The sequence below is a fragment of the Aspergillus chevalieri genome, chromosome 2 (assembly GCF_016861735.1).
Source record: "Aspergillus chevalieri M1 DNA, chromosome 2, nearly complete sequence".
NCBI classification, from domain to species: domain Eukaryota; kingdom Fungi; phylum Ascomycota; class Eurotiomycetes; order Eurotiales; family Aspergillaceae; genus Aspergillus; species Aspergillus chevalieri.
This window is the reverse complement of record NC_057363.1, coordinates 2,319,638-2,334,593: the sequence shown is the minus strand read 5'-3', so window position 1 is coordinate 2,334,593 and position 14,956 is coordinate 2,319,638. Positions and strand designations below refer to the sequence as shown.

The following is a 14,956-nucleotide window of genomic DNA, read 5'->3' as shown; positions in this document are numbered from 1 at the left end:
AGCAGCCGAAAGCTGATTGACCACACCAGTCTTAACATTAACCCCTGTGATCGAGCTCGTAATTCACTACAAAATGCTCATAACCCAATACTCTCGTCCATCATATTCTCCACGAATACGACTATCTGTCATTCAAAAATCAATATAAACCAGTCATCCAGTAGGATACCGGAGGTATCCAGCCACAGCGATGTTTCAGTATAGTCATCAGCGATAAACAAGGCTGATTTTTCAACGTGGGTGTGGTGGGTGATGGTTGATAGTGATGAGAAAATGCTGCTTAGATTGTTGTCATGGGGAATGGAAATACGTTATATGTATTTACATATGTAGATGTAGCTTTCTAAGTTGAGTATTAGATGGGCTTGCCAGAAACCGGGGCGATTTATCAAATTGCACAATTTCTATCGAAGCAAAAATAGATGATAATTTTCCGGATAGCTAGTGTAACTGCAGGTTCTTCTATGTACAGTAAATTGCCCCGGACGTACGCTGCACAGTTATGCAATGTCGCGTGTCTGAATACAGGCGATACCCGCGTGAAGAGATTCTACCATGGGAATCCCTGCCAGAGGCTTCATTGACTCGAGGTACGTCCTCGTTTCCGAATTGCATGTTCTGGGTTATTTGGGCCGGAGACACAGCCGGAAAAAAAATTACATTCGTACGCCACTCTCTGACCGAGCTCGTTTCCTGTCGATTGAAGGGGAGCGCTTTAACCTCGGAGAAAGCTCAGCGCCACCAGTGACAATTATGATGATCGATCTGTGGTTCGTCCCGTACTTACTCTCTACCAAAACATCACTGATTGTGAAATACCAGCAAACTGGGTCATCTGAGACCATTTGCACAATGGATGGGTAATGAAGAACCAAGACCCTCTAGAACTACTATGGAGACTGCAATCGAAACCCATTGCGTGGTATTATGCGGCCGCAGCGCCCGCACACCAAAGTCATCCGATTGACCACTCACGGGCGACTCCTCATTCTTAATAAAGTAAACTGACCAAAAGGTCTAAATTATTATCCTGGCCGCCAGCTATAATGTATATAAATTATCGATTATCTCTTGTTTTGGTGGATAAAGCCCATGAGTTTCACTATAAGTTGTTCTCAACCTCTTTTAAGCCCATTCAATATTGTCCTTATCCACCCTCCGCTTGTCCTATATCATGGGTATCTTCCTCAGCAAGAGCGTCTCCTTCAACCCTTCAACCAACATCCCGTCTCTAGAAGGCAAAGTTATCCTTGTAAGGGGGGGAAACAGCGGTCTCGGGAAGGAATCAGTTCTTGAACTATCCAAGCACAAACCAAAAGAAATATGGCTTGCAGCCCGTCAGGTCGACAAGGCCAACGAATCCATCGAAGAAATCAAGAATCGGGGCGGCGATCCTGCGAGAATCAAAGTCGTTCAGCTGGACCTTATGTCGTTGGAATCAGTCGCCAAAGCGGCAGAGTCAATCCGAGCACAGACAAATCGACTCGACATGCTGCTACTGAACGCCGGTATCATGTCTGTTCCACCGGGTCTCACATGTGAGGGCTATGAGATCCAATTCGGCACGAATCACATGGGACACGCGCTCCTCACCAAGCTCCTCTTACCAATGCTTCTCAGAACGAGAGAGCAGCTTGCATCGGATGTGCGAGTCATCGTTCTCAGCTCCTATGCACACAATTTCGCGCCCACCGGCGGGATCGTGTTCGACAGCTTGAAGAGCCGCGCGGAGGAGATGGGTACTGTGACCCGGTACGGGCAGAGCAAGCTTGCCAACCTCTTGTATGGCCAGGAGCTGGCCAGACACTACCGCGAACTCAGAGTGGCGGCCGTTCACCCCGGCCTTGTCAGAACCAACCTCGCAAATACCATGGGCTCTGAAAGCCTTATAAAGAGGTTCTTGTGGTGGCTGACCAGTGGGTTCGCCGGTGTTGATCCGGCGACAGGGGCCTTGAATCAACTTTGGGCGGCAACGGCGGACACCGTCCAGTCGGGTGTATACTATGAGCCAGTTGGAATAGCTAATCGAGAGAGCCAGTACGCTAAGGACAGTAAGTTGGCTAGAGAGCTTTGGGACTGGACTGAACAGGAGTTGAGCCAATATATTGTGACCTGAGTGGGGCTAGATCAATGGGTCGGAGATCGCTTTTAGATGCGTTCGTTAGTGTGTCCTTTAGGTGATGTGTAAACTGAAAGTCGTAGTTAATGATGTCCAGGGTTTGGCTTTTCTTGCGTAGGAGCTTAAAGCATCCTTGGCCATGCTGTTGAGGAATCAGCCTTGTTAATCGCTGTTGACTGTATAACACCGCTATGACTGGGTATCTTCTAATATATTGGATGACTGGTTTATATTGCTTTTGTAGCAAATAGTCTTATCCATGCATATGAAGTACTCTTCCATTCAGAGGTTATTCCAACTCCTATCTCCAACAATTCAGTCATTTACCGCCCTAGTAGGCGCATCCTCTTCACATCCAATGTCTCCTCTCTCCTCTTAACACATGCATCAGGAATTGGCTGCTTCTCTTTATCATTGACAAATCAAACGGGGTATGTATGCATCTACTTTCTTTTATGGATATTCCTTAAAATCATAATGTCCGCGTTAACCCTGTTTCTGAATATCGCTCTCGATGCTTTGCTTTACTAACAGGATACAGAGACTGTGTACATCTATCTCAGGTGTACATCTAAGGTACAAGCAACTTCTCTTCTAGATGGAACCGTGCGTGTCATGTTGTAGAAGTGATTATTTCATGTATGACAGTGTAACAATATGAGACACCTGGTGATTCTCAAAATTCTATGGCGTCTGGTTGTTTATAAAGCTATCATCGGCTGTCGTGCGACTATAGAGTTCCCCAAGAGTAAGGTACTCCAAGGACAGCTGCCACCGATCCCCCAGCTCCCGCAAGAATTCTTTCATATCCTCCAGGCTTACTCGCATTATCCCATTTCCACCCTCCCGGAGCACCCAGTGAAATGTTGCCATCGCACAGTAAATTGCGTCAAGGGCAAAGGGGGTAGCCTTTCCAAGCTGTGTTCTGTATTGTGGACTAGCCTCTAGCATTTCCATTATCTTTAATGTCGCACTGTGCACTTGGTCACTTATGCTGCTCACTATGGCCGTCGTCTGAACCTGGAGGAAGTGCTCTTCCCGGGATTTGATATCCCCGGCGAGATTATAACCTGGTTCATCTCGTAATTTTTCTGGACAACTAACTTACTGTTGTCCAGGTGCATAAAGAGCGCGGACTAGGTTAGGCAGCAAGGAGCGAGGAGGCCCAGGTATTCGTCCGGATGCTGATAGGGCGACAGGCTTTCGTCAAGTGCTGCACTCAAGCAGCGTTAACGCGTCAACACATTGCTGAGGGATGGACTGTGCCAACGTAAAATTTGACCATAACATACACATGGGATTGTGGTTCTCAAGGTCTGCCCAGCAGACGTGAGCCCTAGCATGCCAGCGTACCGAGAACAGGTCCCAACTGTCATCCATGCAACAGGGTAAATGGAATGCCTGTATTCGTAGAGGGCCACCAAGATCATGGCCTGGAGGCGGTGAAGCGACATTACACTACTCGCTTCAAAAGTCGCCAGGGACCCTTGTGTGGCTACGTACAGCGAGTTGCATCTATGGCCCGTGGGGACAGTATTGCCTCGCGGCTATTGGCGATGGACTGGGAGAATTCGTGCCGCAGGTTGCCATGCTGGTCGATGTAGATGAGGGCAAAGTGCGGATATCCCAGTTAATCTGCTAGCTCTGCATCAGCATGGTTGGCGAGACCTATATCTATCGTTAACTTGTTCCCTCCCTCTCCTCAACCCCACGGTTAGGGCACAAAATGACAATACCATGGAGCACAGATTCATCGACTGAGGTTTGGACTCCCACATTCCCAGGTGATTGTCCGGGCTGAAGGTCCTCCAGCAATAGAGAGGAAGAGAAGACTAGATGGCCCAAACTCGGGGCGTCTGCTGCGGCCGCATTCTCTGCACTGCGGATAAACCGTCCGATGGTCCGATGCATCAGGACGGTTCCGAATGTCTTCAGAACTTAGAATCTAGCCCAAAACCAACCAAAAGGGCGAGTAATCGCCACGTTGAAAAATAAAAGCAGAGAGGAAAAAGAAAATTTATAATAATTTACGGAAATGTCTCTAATCTTCTTTTATAATAGCCCTACTTCTATTATACCCGTCTGATTCTGAGTACTCATCACTATCAAAATGTCAGCAGTAGTTATAGCAGCACAGGGCTAGTTGGCTCCCAAATGCTCTTCACCCTTTTCTCCTTCTCCTCCTCCTCTTCCTCTTCCTTCGGCAAAATCCACACCCTTTTTCGCCGTCCCCCAAAATCAACTCGCCAAGTCTAAGCACCACAGTCACCAACAACATCTCCCAATGGGCTTAACGAGGACCATTGCTCCGAAGTAGCCCGTGGGAGGTCATTCGACCAGAAGGACGTAGATTTCGAAATCATCAGTGCGGACTGCAGGCTCATGTTTTCGCCGTCTGCGAGTATTCGCAAACCAAGTAGACACCTGCTTAGCGCTGAGCCCTGTTTGCTCGGCTAGTGATTCCTTTTCTTTCTTGGTCAGATAAGGATGATGTATGTGTTGTTCGAACCATTGTTCTAGTAATTGTGTTGCACCTTCAGACCAAGTCGGACATCTTTTCACCGTTTTAGGTTTCTGGATATATTCATATCCCGGTTCGTGGACCCAATGCCTCGTGCTGAGGTAAGAATATCCCTATGTTTGCCGTTTCAATATCGACTAAACCTCATGCCCAACTATACGGCATAACAAAGAACCAAGGAAGATTATATGCAATGGCTGCTTGGAATCCTCACTATTCACAAGTTAAATTCTCTGAGAAGCAGAGGTAGCGGTCAATTCTTGAATTGATTGGTCTTTCTGGCGGTGATGTACAGTCTCAGCCTTGTGAACGTAAGCAGTAGAAAAAGGGGTTTGTAAAAGACCAAATGTATGCCTCTATTCAACATTCAATACTCTATCCATTCCCCAACGATCATAATGCGACTTCTCGACACATCCACTTCCACCCTGACTCTAAAAGAATTCATAGCATACCAAATCCCACCATACGCCATCCTCTCGCACCGATGGGGAGACGAAGAACTCGCCTTCCAAGACCTAGACCGCATAGACGAACTCATCCAGCAAAAGAGTGGATACGATAAAGTCAAGCGGTTTTGCGAGAGAGCAGCTCATGACGGGTATCCATACGCCTGAGTCGATACATGCTGCATCAACAAGGAAAGCAGCGCCGAGTTGTCCGAAGCTATTAATTCGATGTTCGCATGGTACCAAAAGGCGGAAATCTGTTATGCGTACTTGGATGATGTTGTCCAAGAGGGGTGCTCTGGGATCATTCCTGATGGGGTCGGGAATTCCGAGTTTCGGCTGCATGCTGAGCTCCGGGGGAGCAAGTGGTTCACGCGAGGGTGGACGCTGCAGGAGCTTATTGCCCCGCGGGTCCTTCTCATGCTCAATGTGGACTGGGTGGATATCGGGTATAAAAGGGATCTGTGCTACATACTACACTGCATAACTGGAATCGACGAGGCTATGCTGCGAGGCACGGCGAAGCTTGAGAGCTTCAGCATCGCCAAGAGAATGTCATGGGCCGCGGATAGACAGACCACCTGGCCGGAAGATATCGCTTATAGCCTGATGGGTATTTTCAACGTCAACCTGCCGCTGATTTACGGGGAAGGTGACAAAGCGTTTCTTCGGTTGCAGGAAGAAATCATCAGAAATTCCGATGACCACTCGATATTTGCATGGGAAAGAGACACGGTTTCGATCAACAACCCAAGCGGCATTCTGTCACATGCACCAGCGGATTTCAAGTTCTCGGCCAATATCGTTCCTGTTAAGATGTCGGGCTTGCCGTTCGACGTGACGAATCGGGGCATTAGATTGCAGCTGAATTTGAGTCGTGGCCGTGCAATCATCCTGCCTTGTCAGGACACTTCTCGAAACAATTGGTTTGTTACAGTGGGCGTCATGCGAAAATCAGAAGAATCTGTTGCCAGTTACTTGCGTCAATTTGTACGGGTTGGCCCAAAATTATCACATCGCCAGAGTTATTGGAGTTTCAGCTCAGGGTTCCGTCGGGGCACCGGTGATGTATACGTGGCCAAGGTCTAGAGTCTGGAAATCTAAGGCAGAGCGTGTAGCTACTGCGAGGGAACTACTAAAAGTTATGGACTATTACTAGTCCAGATCAAAATGAGTTCTCGGGACATAACCGTTCTCCTGTTGAAGGTCGTACAACCCCAAAATAAACCGAAATTGCTTATATTACTCAAGAAATAGGGCTGAGTAGCACTGCGCTACATATATATCTCCGTGCAATATTAAATATGCAGTATTTCCATTCCTATCAAGCAAGTACAAAGACCAGAAGTACATGCAAAGCACGTATACAAGGTCAGGGTGTATATATCAATATCAAACGCTGGCCATGATGGTTATGTAGAAATTCAAATGATACATGGTGGCTGAAAACAAAGGAGACAGAATGAAGGACTAATAATAATATATCTGCATGGAACGCTCAATCCCAACCAAGTCCAGCGTGTAATATGTAAAGCAAAGTCCCAGAAAGATACCAACGTCAACGGCTGGGTAGTTCATCTGGAACTGCAATGATGCAGCCAAATACGCATCGATGGGGCCAAAACAAAAATGAAAGCAAGAGGCTAGCTCGTATAATCATTAATCACAGCTGACTGTTGCAGCTGTTAAAGAAAGGGTGAGGGGAAGGGGCAGGTTACTCCTCCATTCGGCCAAAAACGCCGTCATCATCGTCGTCCTGCGTCGGACGGTTCCCGAAGTCGACATCTGCGTTGCGGTTCTGCCGCGATGTGCGGTCTGAATCACCCGTGCGGGCTTCCCGTTCATCGGACACCTTGTAGGAGAGGGATGGGTTGTAGGATACCGACAGGAAGTTCGGAATGGATCCAGGAATCGAGCCATGGAAAGCAGTGTCGGCTCCGGGCACTCGGGATTGGTCCAAGCTCTGGCTCTGGTTGCCAGGATCCAAGAAGCGTCCCGGCAGCGAAGGCACCGGGGGAATGCTGGGCGACATGGCCACGGGACGCGTCCGTGGGGTGCCAAAGTTGCAGAGTCCAATGGCCGCGGCCAAGTCTGCCTCATCGTCGTCATGCAACTTCGTGTTTGCCGTGGAAGGTCGCGTCTCGATGTTCGAGTGCTGGAAGTTGGAGAAGGACGGTGAGTGCAATGGAGCACTCCCATTGAACGAGCTCGACGGAACGGATTGGTAGGAGTGGGAGAAAAGACCGGATGGATTCCGGCTGGCACGGGGAACATCGTATCGCTTGTCTGCGGTTGTTGACACGCCAGACATCTCCAGATCGTCTTCGTCGTCTTCGCTTTCCTCATCCTCTTCCATATCCTGCTCCATGGGAGGGGGCGTGGTATCGGCGGAACTGAGACCTTCAGGACTCTCCGAAGACGCGTCGGGCGAGGCGGAAGATAGCTCTGATTCCTCAGGGCCATCGTGGTTCATGGTAACGAGGACACTAGCGGCTTCCAGGAGTTGAACTTGCTGATGCTTGGAGATCAAAAGCTTCGAAGTAATAGCCCAAGCCGGGTCATGTTCCCACCTAATGTGTTTCAACCAACGTCAACCGGGGGGTTCAGGAGGGTAAGACACGAAAAAACAAAAAAAAAAAAAGGTAGGGGAAAGGTATCTAAAGGAGTAGGAGCTGGACCACGAGGGCGACCTGACAGAGCCAACATGGCGCAGTGCTCCAAGAACCGGAAGGACAGCGTAGATTGATTGTGGGAAGGGGATACACACATATGCTTGGACAAGCAGCTGCCATGCTTGTACCCTTTCCCGCAACGTTCACAGCGAAGTTCGACCAAGGAACGTTTTCCTTCTTTGGCCGGAGGAGCACCTTCACTGGCACGGCGGTTTCGATTCTTGGAGGAAGAGGGAGCAGAGAGGTTCGATGATGGATGTGGCGGAGTGTTTGTAGCGGTGGAGCCATTCGATGCGAGAGAGGGTTGGTTAGGGACCGAAACCTTGCCAGCGACCGAAGGATCTTGATATCCAGGACTGTTCATACTCCGAGAGAAGAACGAAGGCGAGGAAGTGGCTGCGGTGAAGCCGGAGGGTACTCCGACCGACGAGGATTCCATGAGAGGCTTGCGGCTGGAGGGTCGACGGTTGACGGAGGCGGGCATGGGAATACCAGCGGATTCACCACTGCTAGGATCTTTGACGGTGGCAGCAGCCACGGCAGCAGCAGCAGCACTGGTAGCGGCAGCGGTGGTGACACTCTTGCGACGAGTGACGCGGTGGTTGGGATTGACGGCGCCGAGGGACATGGAATGGGAGTGGTGGTGTCGTTGGGAGGATTGGGGGAGAGGACGCGAAAGAGATAGTTCCTGGCAGTGTAGAAATCGTGTTAGAATTGGGGAGATAATAATGCGTTATTGGATATTTGAGAATATTTGGCGGTACCTTGAAAGAAGCCATGGTGACTCGGGCAGCCCTGCCAGGAGTTGGCTAGACTACAGGCTGTCCGGGGGATATATTAAAAGAAAGCGAGCACTGGAAAGAGAAGAGAGAATTGCTGTTCTGGAACGTAAAATAGCGGTAAATCGAGGGAGAGAGCGTCGAAAGTGCGGTGGTGTAGAAAGTAGGAAAAAGTGTCCAGTGGAAAAAAGTGTCGGGAGTTCAGCAGGAGACAAGAAGGAGGATTTGCGGGGGGAACCGCTGAGAGATTAAATTGAGTGTGCGGGGATTGACTGCGAATACAGATCTAGGTTATTAAGAGAGTGCTGTATCAGAGTAGAAAAGAGAAATCTATTAGAACATAGAGAGAAAGAGAGAGAAAGAAAAAAAAAAAGTTGAAAAAGAATAAAGAGAAAAAGAAAGGGACCAACAACAATGATGCCATCTGGCCCACTCACAAGTCGTAGTATTATTTGCTATGGTGTACTATGCATTCTACCATTAAGATTATTCTGTATCTACAAGTATTCTATTCTCTACTCCAGAGAAGAGTACTCACTCTGTTCTACTACTATGATATTCTAACGGTACTCTGTACAAGTACTCTACTCTGTACATTATGTGTCAAGGCGCACTTACAGACAGGGGTCAGATCACGAGCCCTGCAGCAGCTGACTGTGCCTGTATCAGGTGTTTTTTGCTCGTTCTTTACATACAAGCATGTATGTTTTGATCTCTTTCTTCCTCTAATTTATGTCTTCTTTTTTCTCTGTACTCTCGTTATTTACATTCTCCCGTATTCTTGTTCTTGAATTCCGGTTATCGACCGGTCTAGGTCGATGATGTCATCGATACATGCACAGCGCTATTTATTACCATACCGTAACTTGTTCTTTTTTGGGAACACACAACAATACGAGTACTCCGTAGAATAGATATGTACTCTATTTAGGCTGATAAAACTCACAATACTCTTTTAGCACTATGGGCACCACAAGACACATATTGAACAGTGATACTAAACAAAGTAAACAGTATCAAGATAGTCCTACCCCATTGACCCATAAAATAGATTATTGCATCAATAAGAGAATCCAATCCATCTCGTAAGTAAATCATGGATTTTTTTTCCATCCAATTTGAGGCCGTATCGATTGATCTAATCTAATCTGGTGACAAACAATGCAAACTTCTTTTTTTTCTCCCCCTGTTCCATTGCCCCTCCAAAGTAAACACTGGACCAAACACTGAATCCATTCCTCTATGTTCAACTCTTACGAACTGCAATCCAGCATCTAAAGACTCGCAATTCTTCACGCCCGCCTCCATCCCCTCCCTCGCCCACCCACCACAACAACCACAATCCCAACAGAACAAACAACAGCCCCCGACTTCTCAGACCAAGGCAGAGCGAAAAGGGGCCTGTGAATGAGGGGAGGAGGCTCTTTGCGCATATCCTGTGGAGTGCGGCGATGGTTGTTGCAGAGCGGGTGGAGAAAGTTGATGGTGATGAGCTTGATGGGGGGATATGGAGAGTGAAGGAGAGGGTTTTGGATCTGGTCTAATTCTCTGTGTAGAAACTCGGGCCAGACTGGAACATTTTTGAAGCCTCAAATGCGCCCCCACCCAACCTAAACTATAACTAAGCCCAGGACACTTGAGGGTCTTGCTGTTGCCAAATTATATTGGCGAAATTGAGCGCATTCTACTTGGACTACTCTGAAGGTGATTCAGAAACAACCAACAAGCAACAGATATTGCATCCAGTAGAAAGAGCACTATGTCGAGTGTTTTGTAGTTAACCGGCGCGGATGTTGCAGCCGGAAAGCTCAGACATCAATAGGTACCTGGCGCAGAGCGAGGTGCCGAAGGGCCTCGCTAAGGGCTCGCCGTCGGCACACTGGCAAGACACAATTATATACAGTCATCACCCTCATAGATAGAGAATCAAGCGATTCGTTCCATTCCTATGCTTGGAGTTACTATTCCATATCCGTACGAACGGACATTGATAGCAACCCGGTAACGATTTGTACCCGATGCGCCTGCATAGTCAATAACACCCAAGTCCTATACCCCGGCCTTATAATCCTGATCCAGGAATACCAACGATGAATAACCATACACAAGGATCAATATTCCACGTTTGACGAACCACTATTTTGGTAGTGGGTTGGAATTTGATCTAACATTTAGCCGACTTCGACGCTGATTTGGCATGTTTACATAGCAATTGCAAAATCTGCAGCATGTTCTCCTCTTTCTCAGGGTTTCTGTCTTTTAGATCCATTCGGCCTTCACTATCAAAGGTCAGAGCCGAAACTGGATTCATGTTGCCAATATGGATCAAGAGGCAGCACATGTCTAGATCACCAAGCTGCACAGCCACTCGCAGAGGATTCTGTTGCCCATCCTGATAATGGCTATTCCAATCAACGCTGCTTTGCAAGAGCAATATTCTTGCTGAGTTATACCGGTTTTGTGAAGCTGAGGAACTCATGATAATCCGTACTAAGGCTGTCTCTCCTTGATTGTCTGCTTGATGTATACCTTCTTGGAAATGGGGAACCAAAAGGCGGAACATTTCTGGGTTGCAGAGCCTCGATGCCAAATGCAGTACATTTTCACCATGGGAGTTTCGGTATCGAAGATGTGCTTTGATGTCATTCTCCCTTAACAAGTATTCTACCACATCAATGTGGTTTTGCAAAACAGCCTCTCCAATCGATTGATGTGTTGGCTTGCCAGATGTTGACCATTGTTCAGATCGGAACTCGTGCAGCAATTCATGTCTGAGCTCTGCATTGTGCTGGGCGCTAGTTATCAACCGTTGGATCATGGGCATGCAGCCAGCGCCAGCAGCCATACACAAGAGCTCATTTCCCCATTGTTCCTGAACCAACTTATCCAATACATATTCGATGAGGTCAAATGCAGGATCCCAGTTGTCATGATTTATAATGGGATCACTCCACATTCTAATGACAAGTCGAAAAAAGTCGAGATTTTGTAGCTGATGACCAAGTTTATCATCTAAGAAGAGAATCCTGAGCCTTGATAGGTCACCCCATTGGAAAATCTGATCAGCAGCCTTCATAGCTGTGTTTTGAAGAAATTTGTCCTCGTTGAAGTCCGAGTTCTCAAGCATATCATGTAACATGGCTTCTGGGCCATAGAGCGAAGTGATGCTGAGGGGATCATAAAGACTGCTGTCAAATTGAAATCTGGCTGTTATTGCACAGCCTGGGCGACAGTTTTGTTGAGTCCAATTGTGAAATCGGGTTGATCCCACTTGGCATAAATCTGTTATGCTTGTAATACTTGGAAGAGGTTTGACTGCAATGGCGCCAAAATGCTCCAGCCAATGGCTTGATGCATAGACGAAGAACTCGCCAAAACCACGGTCAGCTGGATCATAGCGAATCATATCTTCTTCCCAGACTTCCCACGTGCAAGATCCGTCATAATGGGTTGGCTCTTCGTTGTCATTGAATAGGTCGAATTCTTGGGGCAGCTCTGCGATTCCCACTTGCTCTTCAGAAAATAAATATCTATTTCCAATATCATCCAAGAGAAGATATCTGATGCAAATATCCAAGATGAATGATTCCAGACTCTTTAGACGTTGATCAAAAATCATTTGATCAGACCTTGTTAAGGTCGGACCTTGTGAATGAGGCTTATTGATGATGAACTCCTTCACTGATTGGTGTGTGAGTTGTACTTGATGCTTTTTAATATCACTGAAGTCGACCCGAGTAATAAACGGATGAATAAGACTCATGACTCTTTGATGGTCTACCAGCTGAGCAAGATCGTTCATGTTGGTAACATGTTTGGCCGCACCCAATGTAGCGGCCCAGGCGAGCTCTAGTATGCTGAGAGGTCTGCGGGTGATGGTCAGAAGTTTCAGAGCTGCACTAGCAAGCTCCTCATTTTCGGGATCATTTGAGATGCAACGGGAAAATATCGTGGCGTAGAGCTCTGAGAGCTGTCTTGGTAGTGGCATTTCTCTCAAAAAACATCGCATCGGATCGAGAGCCCTTATTTTGCGGAGTTTGATAAGCTCAATGATCATCTTTGTCCATATGGCACTTCCTTGTGCTAAGTGAGACAGTTCCTCTATAACAAGTGCCTTGACACTCGTCGATAGATAAGGCAATTTGCTTTCAACTGTTTTTTCAACAATAATGCCATCTCGCTGAGCGTCAGGAACCAGTTCGATCCTAGCCATTTCATCTAGCTGTTCCAAAATCTCTTCCTGAGGACGGGAAGAAAGTATAGTTTTGAGCCCTGGAGTCTTTTGTGCTAAAGTTTTCAATAGCTTGAGAAGTCTGTTTCGATATTCTGTATCACACTCATCCAGACCATCAATAATGACAAAAACTGGGCGTTCAATTGCTTCCAGCACCTTTTGCAGGAACTCTTCCAGCTTTTTGATGTTTTTTGCTGGATCAAGCATCCCAGAAGCCTGAGCCTGTTTGCACCACTCGAAAAATGGTTTTGCCAAGCCCGGGAGCTGTTTGAGGAGTGATATAATCAGAGTAGAGATTATAGAGACACCATTATCTGTCTCATTATCCCTGCAATAGTAATAGCATATCTTGGGCTGAGGTAGTTGGCACTCCTTTCTTCGCATCAGCTCGTCTACAAGAAATGTCATAGCAACAGTTTTTCCACAGCCCATATGACCGAGAATCACCAACTGCTGGGAATCAGAACCTTCATACCAGTTGGTGAAATTGGTATGTTTCAGTAAGAATTCGCAAGCCTGATCAGCTCGAAGATCCTGCAGAGACTCATGATATTGACTCTGGCGACTGATCTTGTCTTCACCTAGCCATCCAGCAACTAGGGCCAGGTGAGAATGTATACAACAACTTTAAGTGTATGAAAACTCACTTTGTTGGTCATATAACATGGATTTGATGTCTTCCACAATCTCAAATGTCGCTTTATCTATAAGCTTTCGGAGAGTATCGGAATATCTCAAGAAATCTTGGACGATATTTGGGAGGCGGTCAGTCTCCCAGACCATTTTCATCATCAATTTCACCCCTTTTTTGCTTAATATCTCAAGTGCGACTTTATAGAACTCTAGGATCTTTTCGTAAACCAATACGAGTGCCTGTGAAACGTTAGAAAGGCTTTGAATGGTTCACTGTAGATTACCTTGTGGATATCTTCCCTACCCGCTTTCTGGCCGAGCGTGTCACATTCATCAATATAGGGAATTTGCTCTAGCATTTCCCCAATTTGTTTCGCGAAATCTAAATCAGCAGTTGCAAAGCTGATAGCGATCTGTGCAGACCCGAGTCAGTACTTTGGAGGCAATGGCATGCGCAGTATCTTTCAGAACTGAGCTTACCGCAGTCACGCTTCTGAGCACACCAAAAACCGTTGCTGCAGTTGGTTCCAGGTTTGTCATCGGACTCGCCAGATCCAATGCTAGCTTGATTCTCTCAAGGGGGACTTGGACCAAGCGCAAATGCCTCAACCCTCTTGAGAAGGCAGATTCGCGAGTTGCCTCTTGTTCGGTCTCATGGAGTTCTCTGAATAGCTGGGCGGCATTCTTTCCCTCTAGAGTTGCAATGTCTATTTCCTGCCTAAGATTCTCTACTGCCTCACGGTATGCTGCACTCCAAAGGTCTGAAGAAACAATAACATTGCCAATGTCATGACCAACAGCCAACTGATCAGTAGTTGAGTTTTGTTCAGTACTGTTGCCATGGAAAGTGTCCTGGCCGGCCTGGGTTTGAGCCTCGTCATTCCCAGTGTTGCTCAACTCCCCAGGGGCATTACTCGCTTGGTTAAGAGGCAATGAGGTGGCAGTGGCTGTTGCATGCTGAGAAGCTGGGGCCGGGCTGCTTCTCTTATCAGCACCGCTTGACTGATGAGATCACTGATGAGACGTAATACTTACTTGGTTGCAAGACTCCGGTCTGCTTGGGCGTGTGGTGGTAAGTGAGTACTGGTGTCCTTCAAAAAGTTCCGAAATTTATCTCGAACTCGATTGAATCGCTGGCGTAAATTATGCCGCAAGCCTTCATTTGAACGCGTCATAGTGGTGATAAAGATTGAACTTTTTCGAGATGAATGTTACTCACTAGAGTCTTCTGTGTTTATACTCACACTCACTCGGAGACATTTCCAAGGGAAGGAAAACTTGATTAGGCGCTAAGGCGGGTCTGCCACTCACGATTCCACTTTATCCTCGCAAAGAAGAATTTGATTAGACAAAATTTGTCTTGGCTGCCGCCGGGATCATGCATTGACATTCCCGCCCGCACTTTCGGCCCCGTTTGTGCCTCTCAAAATAGTTACGGGGCGCGGAAGGAGGGGCAATATCGTCAACCCTCCAGACTTATCACGATCAGTACGTGATATAACATGACACATCCTGTCCAAAAGAATCCAACACAACTTCTTCTTGGCTA

General features: G+C 47.2%; 5 protein-coding genes across 5 annotated transcripts; 3 read left to right on the top strand and 2 right to left on the bottom strand.

Moving 5' to 3' along the window:
* Positions 1-1,174: 1,174 nt before the first annotated feature.
* On the top strand, positions 1,175-2,116 carry ACHE_20808A (oxidoreductase, short-chain dehydrogenase/reductase family; the record flags this gene model as incomplete). Its single annotated transcript, XM_043285151.1, has 1 exon — positions 1,175-2,116. The coding sequence occupies one exon, from the start codon at positions 1,175-1,177 to the stop codon at positions 2,114-2,116; it is 942 nt and encodes a 313-aa protein (XP_043133872.1).
* A 2,922-nt stretch (positions 2,117-5,038) lies between these two features.
* ACHE_20807A (uncharacterized protein) lies at positions 5,039-5,257 on the top strand (the record flags this gene model as incomplete). The annotated part of the gene is made up of 1 exon (XM_043285150.1): positions 5,039-5,257. The coding sequence occupies one exon, from the start codon at positions 5,039-5,041 to the stop codon at positions 5,255-5,257; it is 219 nt and encodes a 72-aa protein (XP_043133871.1).
* A 60-nt stretch (positions 5,258-5,317) lies between these two features.
* Positions 5,318-6,178, top strand: ACHE_20806A (uncharacterized protein; the record flags this gene model as incomplete). Its single annotated transcript, XM_043285149.1, has 1 exon — positions 5,318-6,178. The coding sequence occupies one exon, from the start codon at positions 5,318-5,320 to the stop codon at positions 6,176-6,178; it is 861 nt and encodes a 286-aa protein (XP_043133870.1).
* A 625-nt stretch (positions 6,179-6,803) lies between these two features.
* ACHE_20805S (putative C2H2 finger domain protein) lies at positions 6,804-8,540 on the bottom strand (the record flags this gene model as incomplete). Its single annotated transcript, XM_043285148.1, has 3 exons — positions 6,804-7,659; positions 7,857-8,449; positions 8,526-8,540. 3 exons carry the CDS (start codon positions 8,538-8,540, stop codon positions 6,804-6,806), a joined length of 1,464 nt encoding a protein of 487 aa, XP_043133869.1.
* Positions 8,541-13,157: 4,617 nt separating this feature from the next.
* Positions 13,158-14,582, bottom strand: ACHE_20804S (uncharacterized protein; the record flags this gene model as incomplete). The annotated part of the gene is made up of 6 exons (XM_043285147.1): positions 13,158-13,166; positions 13,222-13,370; positions 13,422-13,647; positions 13,692-13,820; positions 13,888-14,383; positions 14,443-14,582. 6 exons carry the CDS (start codon positions 14,580-14,582, stop codon positions 13,158-13,160), a joined length of 1,149 nt encoding a protein of 382 aa, XP_043133868.1.
* Positions 14,583-14,956: the final 374 nt, after the last annotated feature.